We start from the raw sequence: 14622 nt of genomic DNA on the forward strand, positions 1-14622 counted from the left end.
ATGATTTTTAATTAACTTATTATATTTTCAAGTTTTTTAAACACACAATTACGTTTTCTTTTGCTGTCCTTAACACTGTATTCATTAAGGTCGTGCTAATGTAACATTCATAACATACTCTTAGTGTTTTTGATAGCAAAATGGAGTTTGTGGGCAACCTCATGCTTTTAAGATTATTTTTATACCATGAAAATCGAAAATTCTCCGACGCTTTGATCAACATTTTCTGAACACGGCATATTTCCAGCAACACAATTTAGGCATGGATGATACCCTCAATTTCTTTTTTTAGAAGAAGTGAATCTTTATTTCGGGCTCCTTTTCAGTTTACTTTCAAAATGAGTTCAAATCTGGGTTGCTGACTTCTTCCTGTTAATCTTTACACATTCTCTATGACTGGTTGTGACAAAGTTGTACCATCTCTATAAAAACCAATCAGATGCTGACACAAAACCAGTTGCAAGTTTGTCAAACGCGTTCTCCCGCGCTTGACTTTGGTCACGTGAGTTTGTTTTTAGCTCCTATTGGCTTATATTATCGTCAATAGTTTCCTTCTGGTTTTTGCTTGCAGGTTGTCGCGCTCTTGGAATGGAAAACTACGATATTTCTGACGCTCAGATAACTGCATCATCTCAGTTTGATGTACAACATGCCGCTCGCAACGCTCGATTGAATTTTAACCCGCGAACTAGTCCCCTGGCAGGAGCGTGGTGCGTTCCTATGAACGCAAGACACCACCAATGGCTTCAAGTCGATTTTGAAGAAAAAGTTATGGTGACTCAAATGGCTACTCAAGGTAGATTTTATGATGGCATTACGGAGAGGAACAAATTCCAGCAATGGGTGAAAACTCTCTCGTTGAATTACAGCCGTGATGGTGTCCTCTTTAAAGCTTATGAACAGCTCGGGAAAGTTAAGGTAATCTCGGATTTTATTTCCACTCGTTAATGCACACCTCAAGTCACAAGTTGTCCGAACGATTGGACGTTTATGAATAAGTCTAAAGTTTTTCGTAGGACATGAATTTGTACATGAACATTCTGTGCTCCAGCTGAGTGGATCACCTGTTGTAAAGTCACTCCTTTAACCAACTCTACTATTTGAGCGGTAAGACTCTCCAATAAGGTAGGTTCTCACCAGCGACGGGGCGAGATGCCCAAGAGCGCCTAAGACCTTGTAAAAACCGAAATGGGAGTAGTAAGCGAAGGTGTAAGCTCGGGTTAGGGTTAGGGTTAGAACATTTATAGTTTTCTCGGACGCTCCAAAGTTCGTGATCGGCAGAAAACTAGATAATTGGAGTCACAAAATGCTGTTGAAGAGCCAACTAATCAAAAAACCATATCCCAGGTCCTTCGACCACAATCTAATGTTATTAATCCACCGTTCTTATCTTCTTTGGATCATAAGTGACAGAGTCGTAAGCGGTACCGTTCATCTGACTGCTCCCTTCTTCATCGGCTTGATTTTCATCAGATCTTATAACATAACCAAAGTAAAGCGCGCGCTCTGATTGGTCAATTTAGCGTCCTCCATTTGCCCATGGGTGTACGCTGCTGACGTGAGCAAATGCAAAGACTATTTTTCCGCGCGCGCTTTTTTTTTTCTGGACGCGTAAGATTTGTTAAATAAAAGGGAACTCTTTAGCTACAATGTATCAATGTTATGTTATAAAACAAATGGTAAACACCACAGCGTACACTATTGAGTTATGGATGCACGCGGGAGGTTCGCTAAGCACTCAAGAAGCTAGAGTCGCTCTCGGCTATCGCCTCGAGCGACTCTTACGCTTCTTTCGTGCTTAGCAACCTCCCGCGTGCATCCATAACTCAATAGTGTACGCTGTGGTGTTTACCATTTGTTAATTATCGCCTAACGACTCCGACTCTGTCGATTTAAAAAATCAGCCTGTAAACATTACTTTTACGGTACCGGCTCGGCATTATTGCAAAAACACAAAAATTAGCCATCCATAGTCCTTTCTCAATACTGTGACCCGTAGAGGCATAGATCGCATATGAGTCGTAATAATGAGACTCGCTTTAGAATATATCAAAAAGTTTTCCCGTCTTTTATCCTCCGCAGATATTTCAGGGCAATTGGGACAGCAACACGGTGGTTTACAATGTCATCACGCCAGCGATCTACACACGCTATATTCGAATTCTGCCAAAATCGTGGGAACATCATATATGTTTGAGAGCAGAGTTCTACACCTGTCAAAATGGTAAATACTTAAAATACATCATTATTACTTTATGAAGTTAAACATCGAATTGCTATGGTAAGTACTTTTTCAATACGCTATTTCAGTTTATGTTGCCCAGTTTCTCTATTTTGCAATGGCTTAAGATATGCCCTTGGGCCAAAAACACTAAAAAAAGGTTAAGAAACTAGCCAAAAAAAATTACCAGTCATGGCTAAGAGTTTTTTTTCACTGTTGACATTTTGAATAGCTTTCAATGTCTTCCTAAAAATACTGAATGACTTTTTTAGTTTTGAGGAAGATGGGGTACGTGATTGTTCAACGAGTATTCAAACTTCAGGTCTTGAGTGTGTGTTCTTAAAACCACCGAGCTACAGATAGTTCAATTGTGATGCCATGCAAGAGGGACATCTGTCTCAAGCCCCCCCCCCCCCTACGAACAGTTAAAATCAGGCAATGTTGATAATGATAATAATGAGGATTTCTATAGCGCCATATCCTATCGCTTATGGTGCTTTACAACACTTTGAGGGGGACTTTGGCGAGACTGCATCGAACAGTTTACAATATTTTAAAGGAAATTTTTGCAGAATCACCCAATTTCAGAATAAAGGTCACATCACATGTCGAGGCGCCGTGTGTTAGTGGATAAATAAAATTGTTAAATTTTGTGCTAATGAAAGCTTTAGTTCATTGATGAGCTCCCTTAACTCAGTAATAAAGCTTCTGACTGCGAAATCGGAACGCTGGAATCATCGATGGTTCTCACATTTTCTTTTTACCCATTCGGGAGACCAAAAATGAACGATGTCTTCCCTTAAAAGGTTATTCATCTTCTTACAGACGTCATTATCGAACGCGTCAACCTAACGTCCTCTGTTCCAAGCTCAACCGGTGTCGGGCTTCACTGGACACCACCAGACACGGGGAAGTTGGGAGAACCGCTGTCCGGATACCGAGTGGAAATTTTTGATTTGCTAAGAGGGAAGCGTTTTAACTACATGGTGAACTCGTCCATGTCGGGTGCAAACCTGGACATTTTGAAACCGTATACGCCATACGAGTTTAAAGTTTATGGCTTCACAAGCTCATGGGAAGGAAATATTACTAATATCATCAGCTTGAAAACAAAAGAAGACGGTAGGTTTTGATTAAGGCCGCTGCACAAGTGGTCCTCTTAAGGGTTTGTAGCTCTTTTAACAAGTGTTAGCATGCAAGAGGTCGGTGCGATCATTGCTATATATCCAGAAAGTCATAGGACATCTTTTTCAGCTGAGAACACAGAGGAATCACCCTGACTAGAGCTTTTTGATAAGCGTCGTAAGACCAGAACGGAAGTAATCACATCAGCCAATCAGAACGATGGAAAAAATACAATTAGCCAATGGCATCTTGAAGTTGAGACTGAGGCACGCAAGGAAATGGCGCTAGAAAACGCGAGAGCCTTAAATGAACTGGTTCTAGTTTAAAACTGATCGGCTGAGGGAGTGCGACGAAATTTGTAAACGAATCACAGAGTGGATTATGCCTGAGACAACTGGATATTGCTCCCTCAAATCCTCTCCTTTTCGCAATCCGTTTAAAGAAGATTTGAACACCATTAGAAAATTAAACAAACGCACGAATGTTCGGGCGTTCGTGGGCATTCGTGGTTAGCCGAATACGACCGAAGATGGTTGATTGTTAACCTTTTTTGATAAAGTTTTTGTATGTTTTCAGCTCCCAGTCAACCTCCGAGAAACCTCACTCTCAAACACACCACTAACTCAGAACTAACCTTCCAGCTGAAACCAGTGGACGCGTACCATATCAATGGTGTACTCCGGGGCTACAAAGTCACCTACGGTGAAAGCAAATTTCCAAATGACACGTGGAAGACCTTTGTTATCAACGCTACTCACCGCAGGCGCAGGAAAAGAAGCGCTGACAACGAGACATTAAGCTTCAGTCTTCACAATTTAAAGAAATACACCACGTATACGATCACGGTGTTGGCATTTACTGTCAAAGATGGCGTTCCTACTTTGGCGACGAACTTTACCACAGCAGAAGATGGTATGATGATACTCAATGAATTTCAAATAAACCGTAGTTAGTAACGGTCATTGAGTTGTCATTGCAGGCCAAATTCTTACTAGTTTTTCGTATTTGCAACGATTTTCATCACACCTTTATCCCTTTAATTCCAATGAGTGATCAAGACGTAATTTCTCCTTGCAATATCAATACATTGTGAGAGAAGTCAAGTGATGAGAATAGCGAAAAATATCAATTAAAGGAATATTAGTTGATGCAATACCAAGTTCTCCAAATTCACTTCATAAGAATCGTATTGCAGACAGTCGGAAGAATTGCTTATGAGATCTTGGAAGTGAGAAGGTTAAGTTGACGAGCGCGTATGAACACAAACTTTGTGTTTGTATATTTGTTTCCCGTTTGTGAAAATATGTAATCAGTGCCACGTTTTTACTACAGATTGGGCAAATATTGCGCTGTAGAAGGTAAGCATTCGTTTTAATTTTCTGACTGTGATCATTTTTCCTTCATGCGTCCAGTACCAGATCATCCCCCGACAAATTTGACCGCGTTAACCACTAGTTCCACAAGTATAAACGTCACTTGGCAGCCTATACCTCCCGATCATGCGCACGGGATAATCCTGACGTATCACGTTAAATACTGGAGACGTGATAAACCAGACGATAGCGCTTTGATAGCAACAATAAACAGTGAAGAGCTCCAGGTGGAACTGAAAGGATTAGGAAAGTACAAAGAATATTGCATAAAAGTCGCTGGATCGACGGTGGCTGGTTTTGGGAATTACTCGGAACCTGTTTTTGTCCGTACTAGACAAGATGGTATGTAACTGATTTGGCAGAATCCCACCGATTTTAAATTGTTTTGGTATTGAAAACGGTAATTTTCCACCACTAGCGGCCTTCACTTCGGTGAAAACTGAGTTAATAATGTTAATTGGCCATCGTAAAGAGTCTTCACAAGCGAGCATTAGATGAACGTTTCGCTAACGCTCAAAACGTCAGCTTTACGGTGGCCAATTAAATCACTAAATCAGTTGATAAAGCCAAATTATATTTTAATACCCTTCGACCAACGTAGCATCACAGTTTCGTAGTAAAACTAGGACACCTACCCCCCGTTATCCCCGGCAAGAGTTTGGAGCCGCGTTGGGCAAACATTTACATGCTCCATGCTTCAGGCTCTATGCTCCATGCTGCTCCTTTAAATTCGGTAGCCTACGCGAATCGCACACTGAATTGTAGATCAAAAGCTGTTCAACCCTTTCTTAGACCGGATCAAGAACTAATAACTCGTTTTAGATCGGAACTAGAGAATCACTTATTTGTATGCCTCAAACGTTTCTGATATCTGCTTACTTTCTCTCTACTATAAACGCATAGAGGTTAAACGTGTAACTGTCATTTTTGATCAGACGAAGACGGGCTATATTTAACAATTATTCCACGAGCGCGCGTTGGATATGAGATGATAGATAGCTAAAGAGACGCGTAGCGCCGAGTTGGCTATAATCATCTCATATCCAACAAGCGCGAGTGGAATAGTTGTTTTATTAAAAACGTTAAATTAAATTATTAAATTTTATTAAATTTTTTGCTCCTTTTTAATTTTAAGATGACGCGTACGCTTACCATATTTGTAGATTATGGTATATTGGCTCATATACCATAATGGCTAAGCCAATAAAAAGTCTTGAATTGCATTATCCAATGATCCAGTCTTTGATAATCTCAATTACAACAGAAGAAACATAGAAGGCATCGTATGATTGGTCAATTCAGTTTCCAAGCGGATGATTTATCGGGTGATAGAGGCCGCATGTAACTAGTTATTTCATAAAAGCAATAGACCACTTTCATAAATGGCTGCCGGATTAATATTCTTTTGTTTAAATTTAAATTAGCCCTACTGGCCTCGTTCTCCAGTACAAAATTCAAAAGAATACATTATCTCAAGCGAGGCCAGTAGGGCTAATTTAAATTTAAACAAAAGAATATTTATACGGCAGCCATTTTTGAAAGTGGTCTATAGAACGCTTTTTTCCGAGCTCTATAACGTGATAAAGTCACTTGGGATGTTGTGAAGAACAATAGGAAAGCTTATAAATCATTCACCTTCGGCTCGTAATTTATAAGCTTTCCTCAAGTTATATAGAACCCGGCCAGAAAAAATGGGTTCTATTGTCTACCTAAACCTATTGTTAAACCAAGACCATGTGACTTTGCTTGACGAACATCTCACTGTAACTCCGAGGAAAAATTGTGTAAAGCAAAAAAAAAAACAAAAAAATTACTGTATCCCTCTGCGTTTTCAGTCCCGGATGAGCCGCCTGTCAACGTCATAGCCAAAGGAACCAAACCAACAGTTATACAATTTCAGTGGTCCCCAGTCCCTGATGAGGCCATCAACGGAATCGGAATTGGTTACAAGCTCGCTTTATTTAATACTACTCGGGATAATATTAGGAATTACACTTTAAATATCTCGGTCCTGTCGCTGGAAATCACCGGGTTGGAAATATGGACGAGTTATAGAATCAAGATGGTGGCTTTCACTGTCGTTGGGGAGGGTCCTTGGAGTGACTTCATTAGTGGAAAAACGGACGAGGAAGGTGAGTCACGGGACACCCAGTATTCGTTAAAATTGCACTTCTCTAATTATTCATAAATATGTGTATGAGATTTTTTTACTTCCTTTTCTTTTTCAACAGCTCCGTTTAAATCTCCAGCCAATTTGACGGGACAAGTAAAAAACTCGACATCAATCACTGTTGAGTGGAGTTCACTTGTTCTACCCAATCTTCGGGGAATTCTCCGAGGTTACACGGTTTATTACGTAGAGGCACGGACTTCCGTTCATCCGAGCTTGTTGAAAAATGTATCAGTTGACATTTCTATAACTGAAGTTGAACTTACCGGCTTATATAAGTTTACTGAGTACCATATTTGGGTAACATCGTTTACGACCAGGGAGGGGTTGCCGAGCAAGCCCATAACTCTGACGACACAAGAAGACAGTAAGTTTTTGTCTCTTCCATATGTCTTTTGGAGCTGAAGTTTCTATAACTGTGCTAGCATTAGGTTAAAACTCATTCTCTAACTTATGAACATCTTGTCATCAACAGGTCCGGATCGGCCCCCATTATACGTTACATACTCTGCTCCAAGCTCCACCAGTCTGTTTGTTGAATGGGGCTCAATCCCTCCTCGGTTTGAAAATGGCATCATAAGGGGATTCAAAGTTCACTTCCATGAAATTCCATTCAATGGGACGGTGGAGGAGATGGTGGTAGAGCCTCTTCTTCGCTGGATTATTCTTGATAATTTAAAGAAATTCACTGCCTACTCCATCCAAGTACGCGCCTTTACTACTGAAGGATATGGACCTGGGAATAGTCTCACTGCTCTCACAAGGCAAGATGGTACGTAGTTCACGTGCAATGCGGAGATTAAGGCCTTTTTTAATCAAAACACGAGTAAACGATTAAAAGGAAGAATCAGAGGTACTATTGAGATTTTAGGGGGGGGGAGGGTCAAAACTATGGAGAGGAGGGTAAGCCACGGCAAGATAAGCTGTTAGGGTTAATAAGACTTATCTAGTATTTGACAATGTCATACTATCCGTGGTTGGTTAGTATTTTTTGTTCTTATAGGCAGGTAATAAGAAAGATGAAAGTAAATCATGAGCGATACTTTACGAGAAATGTGGTTCGTATTTCATTGAAAAAATTATCATCGCTGACCCAAATGTCATTCTCCTCTATTTTTTAAGCTCCTACCAGACCCCCGGCGAGTATCACCACCACGAATCACGTCTCTTTGACAACCATCCCAGTTTCCTGGCAACCAATCGATCCCGAGTATATTAATGGAATTTTAATCGGGTATAAGATAAGGTATCAGGCTGTCGTGGTTGGTGGGGAGTCAGTTGAAAATGAGCCAATTAGAGAGCAGATAGTCCATACGTCCACCCTATCTCTAATGCTGAAAAATCTTGAAGTATTTACTTTGTATCGTATTGATGTGTTGGGATTTACAAACATGGGAGATGGTCCATCGGCAACGGATTATGCAGGTGGGTCTATTTTGTAAATGAAGTCTTTTCTCGAACTTTAAAGGTAGACCCCGAAATTGCTTTCCTTCTAGTGAACAGGGTAGGAACTAAAGAGAGTTGTTATTCGTTACTCGTTACTCGTTACCCGTTATTTGTTACTCGTTATCGGTTGCCAGGAGTATGGCCAGAGTTCGGCCTCCTTTGCTTAGTAAAAAGCCCTTTTCTGCTTTAATACTTTACCACTGAATGGCTTTTTCGTTTTCCAATGAACAGAGACTTGTCGTTGTCATAAACGCCTCACAACGAGTTGGTACGAATTTCGTCCTTATGTTCGGTTGTCAGATGAAAATGTTTTGGGTGGACTTATTCCACCAATCCTCGACAAGCTAGCGTTCACGTGCTGTGAAACCTGTCAATCGCATGGGAAATCGTATGTGGACATGAATTTAAATGGTTTCAATGAATCAGCCAAGCTTCCCAGTCTACGTGCACTGAGAAATAGTATCGGAAATCCAACAGACTTTTTCTTTCCGATGTACGGTTTCAGAGATCAAACACATTTTGCCAAACAGTTTGGTTATCAAGGGATAGTTGAATCACCTGGCATGGCGTTCATTGTGAATACAAACTCCCAGGATGGCTTGCCAAATGCTATCTTGGCGAACATTGCTTCTTGCTGGCCAGCGGTCATGCTTGCTATGGCTTTTACGTATATAGCAGGCCTGGGAGTTTGGACAGTGGTAAGTCAGATCAGGTGTTGTTTGAATATTTTTTACGTCCTAGAAACAACATAGCATGACTGTTAATATTATCAACAATGCTCGAAGAAAGTTCTTTCTAAGTCAAAACTATATCGCCGCTTTTGTCTTTTGGTCATACACTACAGGTTCCTCCCCAGACTTACATTTTATAACTACCTCGTGCAATTAGTAAAACAGTAAGAAATGAAAATACTATTCGTTAGGTTTCATTTGATTCTTCGCAGACTACCAGCAGACCGCCAGCTTACATTCGCTTTATTTTATCAATTGACTCCTGGCTTTGGAAAAGTACTTGTAAAAACAATGAAAGTGATAGTGTAATCTGTAGTCCTGAGACTACACCGTTCTGTTCGGTTCGTTTATAATGATTACATAGAGTTCAATTTTAATGCGCTATATAAGAACTTATAATTATTACATTAAATTACGACTTCCGCTCAGGTTGTCGAAACGTCCGTCACCACAACCGACAACAGTCCTTCTCAGGTTTACACTCACCCGAACGAACAGACTACACTATAGAAAACAGTACTACACTATAGAAAACAGACTACACTATAGAAGAAGTAGCGAAGTTTTACCTACTAATGAAAGAACAAAATGGAAAAAGAGAAAGTGTATAGCGAGAAGAAAACTAACTTCGCTTATAAGTCCACAAAAAGCCAACATACCAACGATATATCGAAATATTAGCTAAACTTGTTGTTTTAAATCACTTTATACCTAGGAATCGCGTTGTAACCCAGACTTCCCTCCATCTTTCGTCGAAGGAGCACCTGAAGGCTTTTATTGGTCATTTGTCTCTATGACAACGGTTGGGTAAGCTTGGGACTATTGGAACAATGGTGTTTGAATTGTTGTGCAGTTCCCAGTTTGTAATCTGTGTTAAAGTTCTTCATCCTTTACCTTTTTGTTTACCTCTTGCCATTTCAATAACCGTTGGATTTAGCCATATTCTTAAGATACCTTTCTATTCCAAAGAAACTTTGTGAGTCGGGAAAAACAGTAATTGCGACGTAAAGTTGGGGGTTACATTACTTATTTTCAATTGAGCAGGAACAACTCGTGAGGGTAGTCACTCTGCACCAATAAAGAAATGAGTTGCAGTTCAATTATGCAACTAAGATATGTATTTACTCAGCGATCTACGGGTGGATATGCGCCCATATTCCTAATATTGTTCTCTATTGAAAGCACGATTCTGAACGGCAGCTGGTCTTCACTGTAAAGAGATTTGATTTGGATATATCAACAAAGTTGAAATGGTAAATTGGCCACCGTAATGATTACAAAAGCTGACGTTTCGAGCGTTAGCCCTTCGTCGGAGCCCTTTCGCTCCGACGAAGGGCTAACGCTCGAAACGTCAGCTTTTGTAATCATTACGGTGGCCAATTTACCATTTCAACTTTGTTGATATATCCAAATTATTTCGTTACTCCCACCGACGCAGCCCCAAACAGTTTCTTTCGAAACTATCAGCCTTTATTCATTTGTAAAGAGATTTGATACTGGTGTTATTTTACTTTTTGTTATTTTCATCTTTCGCAGATATGGCGATCGTTCACCGATATCAGTTGTAGGGAGATTTTGTGCCATTATCATTATCCTCTGCGGACTGATAATCTTTGGTATTGTGACAAGTGTCATGACAACGGCTATTACGACTGTCACCATGGAAACCGACTACAAACTATACGGAGCCAAGGTATAGGCCAAAGCAATCAGCGTATTCGACTCTAACAAACATATATGAAAATAATGGTCCATTTTACAGTTGCATGCTTGGTTGTTAAGTCTTTGGAAAGGAGTGAGGCTATGGGTGACCTTGATATGATTTTACCTTTCTGCGCTCAGTGATTGGTCCAGAAACATCGCGCTATCCCCTCAACCGATTAGATGCAAGACTAAACTGACCAATTATGACTTACTCATCGCAGTTTCTTGCCTACAAGGCTGGTGACATAAATAGGCTTTGAGCTCTCATAGGTTCCTGGGATTCCTCGCCTTTGTTCTGATTGGTCGTTATTATAATTATGCTCGTGACACTATTAGCCGACATTTTCTCGAGAAGTGCTCAGATTTGACCGTGATTAGCGCATGTTCCATCAAAAAGTGGCTTTCTACTCTGACGAAGGGCTAACGCTCGAAACGTCAGCTTTGAAACTCAGTTGATAAAACTAATTTTACCTAGTTACTCCCACCGGCGCAGATCGAAAATTTTTTAAGAAACCTACCCCCCCCCCTTTATGCTTTAAAAACACTTTGACGACTGAAAAGGCTTTCAAAAAGGAATCATTGAATATGAAAAAGGTGTGTGGCTATTCATGATTGTGAAGCGCAACAATAATGTAGTTTTGCTGTTTGTCTGACGATGTCGTTGCTAAATACGTCCTGAATCATTGTGAAAGCAAATTTGACGGTCACAAAGGGGATGGATACCTTAGCACCCACGCTATTTCGTTTCACGAAAGCGATCTTGCCATGTTCTCATGGAAAAAAGGATCATTTCCCACTGACATATTCAACCTTACCGATTACAGTTCAAATAATATGAGATCTGATGTATTAAAGTTCACAAAGCAACCAGGTGGACAATCAGACATGGTTTGATGCTAGTATGGTTTAAGGATTTAATGAATGTAACCGAGGAATTACAATCCATTGATCCAACGTTTCGAAACTCCTGTCTAGTGCCTTCATCAGGGTGGTCTAATAGTTGAAACAAGAGGTCCTTTTATCTGCTCACGAATTAGGTCCCCTTTTCCTGGTGAGGTGTAAATAGGCGTCAGATAGTAAGCCGCCTAGGTCTATGTAACATGTCTCTTTATGACACTCCTCTGTGACTCTAATTAGTTTTCAACAATTTTTAAGTGTTGCCTATTATCCTTACTTCCTTAAAGGTAGCAGCAATCGATGGATCTCCGGAGTACAGAATGGGAGTGAGGAAGAATGCTCGATTGGACGAAGGTAGGCTGAGAGAGGGTAAATTCTAGATCTGCTCATGCGCTGAGGTCCACAACTCGGAGCTTATCCCGGTTTCCGCGACGTGAAACAAACAAAATTATTGCTACTCTTCCTCAGGGCTGTCGTTGAGCGCCGGCAGCCGGCGAGAAGGAGGCAATCGCCGGCTGAATTTTGATTGGTTATCGCTCGACAGACGAGTCTTCATATATTGTATAGTTTAAGTGAAAAATTACTATACCTATGCGTTTCAAACAAAAATGCGAAAATAAAGACCGAACTACATTTAAGCCGCAGAATTGTTAAAGGTGAAGTGAAGTGTTGCTTTGAATTCACTTGTTTTATCTGGGCTGTAAAGTCTCTGTCTCTTTCGGATCGCCATATATGGTAGCCCAGTAGCCCCGTAGACAAGATGTTGAATACGACTGGACACGGCCGGCTGAATGGCTTCCTCGACCGACAGGCCATTTTCTTAGCTACAACCCTGCTTCCTTGTTAGGATGCATGACAAGTTACACCCGGGCATTTCTACAAGTATCCCCGACGAAAGATCCATCTGAACTCTGTCGTGATTATGGCTTGGTTAGAGGCGTTCTGCGAGTAACATATCTTACCTGTGAACACATCATAAACAGCCAGGGCTTGAACCCAGGCAAAGGTGCAATCTAACGTTTCCACACTCTTCCACTTTTTCACGAAAAAATGAGCCCAATGTTTCACCCTTTAACTTCAATCCTGCGAGTGAATCACAAGTGTTTTTCCCTAACAGTATTACCACTGAAAGTCATTAGAACTTTGGAAATTATCGTTAACTAAAAAAGGTTTAGCTTTGACTGTTAAACAAATTTTCTTTATAAATACCATGGAAAATGGATGGAGAACAATACTCAAAACTGTATTTCCTTTACCGGCATGAACAGTTACACGCAAACCTGAGCAAAGATTTCCTTTGCGCATTCTTATTCTTAACGTTGTATCCTCATTTATCGAGTCTTGACTCGATTTCGCTGTTCATATTTCAGCTTGATTTTATCAGTAAAAACCCTATTGTCTTTTTCTTTACCAAGATCAAGAGTATCACACGCTCAATGATATCTACAAAGCTCTAAATGAACAACAAGTTATTGGGGCCTTGATAGATACATACAGTGCTGGAAGCAGCAAGATGTTATTTGACCAAGAACATTTACGAGTGAATAAGATCCTGGATTACTCAGCTACCTATGGAGTTGTGATGGGCAGTGAAGCCAAAAAACTACGGCGCTGTTTCAAACATTACACTGAAAAGGCTCTGGCTAGTGAGATTGCACATCATGTACAGAAAAATACTGAACAGTTGCAGGTAGATATTTTCCACCAATGCACGAAACGCAATAAAACAGGCCCTGGTCGTCAGAAGGTTGGATAACCTCGCTATCTACTTGATAAATCTTTATCCAGTGGATAGCGCAGAACCATTCGTTATCACTTATCTACTGGATAGCGATTTATTCGTTGGATAGCGTTATCTGGCCTTTATACGACTGGGCTCAAATCTTCGTTTCAATGGATTAGGATAATGATGAAATGATTGATAAACTTTCAGTTCCTCTACGATTGAGGTTAGCCGGGAGAAAGATAGACTATCGTCGTTAGCTAAGAAACGCAGTTGAAGACTGACTGGCCGATAACTTGCCTGCCTACTGGACTGACTAACTGACTGACAACTGACTAACAGACTAAATGCCTGAATGACATCCTCAGTGACTGGATGACTAACTGGCTGGCTGATAGATAAGAACGATTGCGTACGTGTTATATCTTGGACGGATATTTGACTTTTTAAAGGACTGTTTTTATGAACTAAACTTGTATCAACTCGAGTGGAAATGATTTTTGTTGCGAAATCACACGTCTCAGTGTTAGATCGTCTGTCTGTATGGTCATGGGGATGCACTCAGTTGGTCTCATTCACCCTTCTGTCTGTCTGTTTGTCTTACTGACTGTCTGAGTAAGCGACGGACTGACTGTTTGCCTGCCTGTCTGTTGTTTCAAGCTAACTGGTGAGCCCCGAGGGAGGATCCTGTGGGAGAATGAAGTTTCGCAAGAACAGTCTGAAAGGCGCTTACATTCAGTCTTTCTGTCTGCCAACTGAAACCACTCCAATGTTGTAATCCTCAGACTTTTTTATAAACTGATCAGCTTACGTTTCTTTTGCAGGAGCCAGCTGAGTCACTCCCAGTAGAAAGGTCCACAGGGTTGTTTGACAGTCGCACTGCGTTATTTGAAAAATCATTGCTGGTCAGCGGCTTCCTGTTAACAACGTTTTTGCTTTGTGGCATTACATGGGAAATAATTCAATGCATCAGGGAAAGATCAAAAATTTATCCATTAGGTATATGATTCTTCTCACATTTATGTTTTTGCTTAATTTTAGTCTCAACTAAACTTCCCAAGTGCTGCTCGATTTTGAGCGTAAAATGTGTACAAACAAACTGTCAGGGGGGGAGGGTGGAGTGCAGATTCTCTTAGTCGCTTCATGCTAAAGAAACCAGGGGTTGGATACGATGGTTTTTGGTCAATTGACTTTTAGGACGAAACCGTAGGGGACATACTTGGGAGGGCTTG

At 40.7% G+C, this 14622-nt stretch overlaps 2 protein-coding genes across 2 annotated transcripts in view; one reads left to right on the forward strand and one right to left on the reverse strand.

Annotated features, from left to right (window-relative positions):
- The window catches only part of LOC111330226 (uncharacterized), a 47705-nt gene that overhangs the window by 31572 nt on the left and 1511 nt on the right, over positions 1 to 14622 (forward strand). The window contains exons 32-46 of the mRNA XM_088745685.1: positions 572 to 918; positions 2083 to 2224; positions 3047 to 3343; positions 3923 to 4258; positions 4759 to 5061; positions 6555 to 6851; positions 6951 to 7256; positions 7365 to 7661; positions 8012 to 8314; positions 8567 to 9033; positions 9782 to 9873; positions 10603 to 10759; positions 11955 to 12021; positions 13083 to 13357; positions 14215 to 14389. Coding sequence (XP_088601811.1) covers positions 572 to 918; positions 2083 to 2224; positions 3047 to 3343; positions 3923 to 4258; positions 4759 to 5061; positions 6555 to 6851; positions 6951 to 7256; positions 7365 to 7661; positions 8012 to 8314; positions 8567 to 9033; positions 9782 to 9873; positions 10603 to 10759; positions 11955 to 12021; positions 13083 to 13357; positions 14215 to 14389 — 3861 coding nt within the window. The remainder of the gene's footprint in view (positions 1 to 571; positions 919 to 2082; positions 2225 to 3046; positions 3344 to 3922; positions 4259 to 4758; positions 5062 to 6554; positions 6852 to 6950; positions 7257 to 7364; positions 7662 to 8011; positions 8315 to 8566; positions 9034 to 9781; positions 9874 to 10602; positions 10760 to 11954; positions 12022 to 13082; positions 13358 to 14214; positions 14390 to 14622) is intronic.
- Positions 1787 to 14622, reverse strand: part of LOC111330215 (N-terminal Xaa-Pro-Lys N-methyltransferase 1-B) — a 191480-nt gene continuing 178644 nt past the window's right edge. Inside the window, exon 10 of the transcript XR_015995202.1 lies at positions 1787 to 1806. The gene's annotated coding sequence lies outside the window, so the exon portion shown is untranslated. The remainder of the gene's footprint in view (positions 1807 to 14622) is intronic.

Source organism: Stylophora pistillata, chromosome 14 (assembly GCF_964205215.1).
Source record: "Stylophora pistillata chromosome 14, jaStyPist1.2, whole genome shotgun sequence".
In the NCBI taxonomy this organism is placed as follows: domain Eukaryota; kingdom Metazoa; phylum Cnidaria; class Anthozoa; order Scleractinia; family Pocilloporidae; genus Stylophora; species Stylophora pistillata.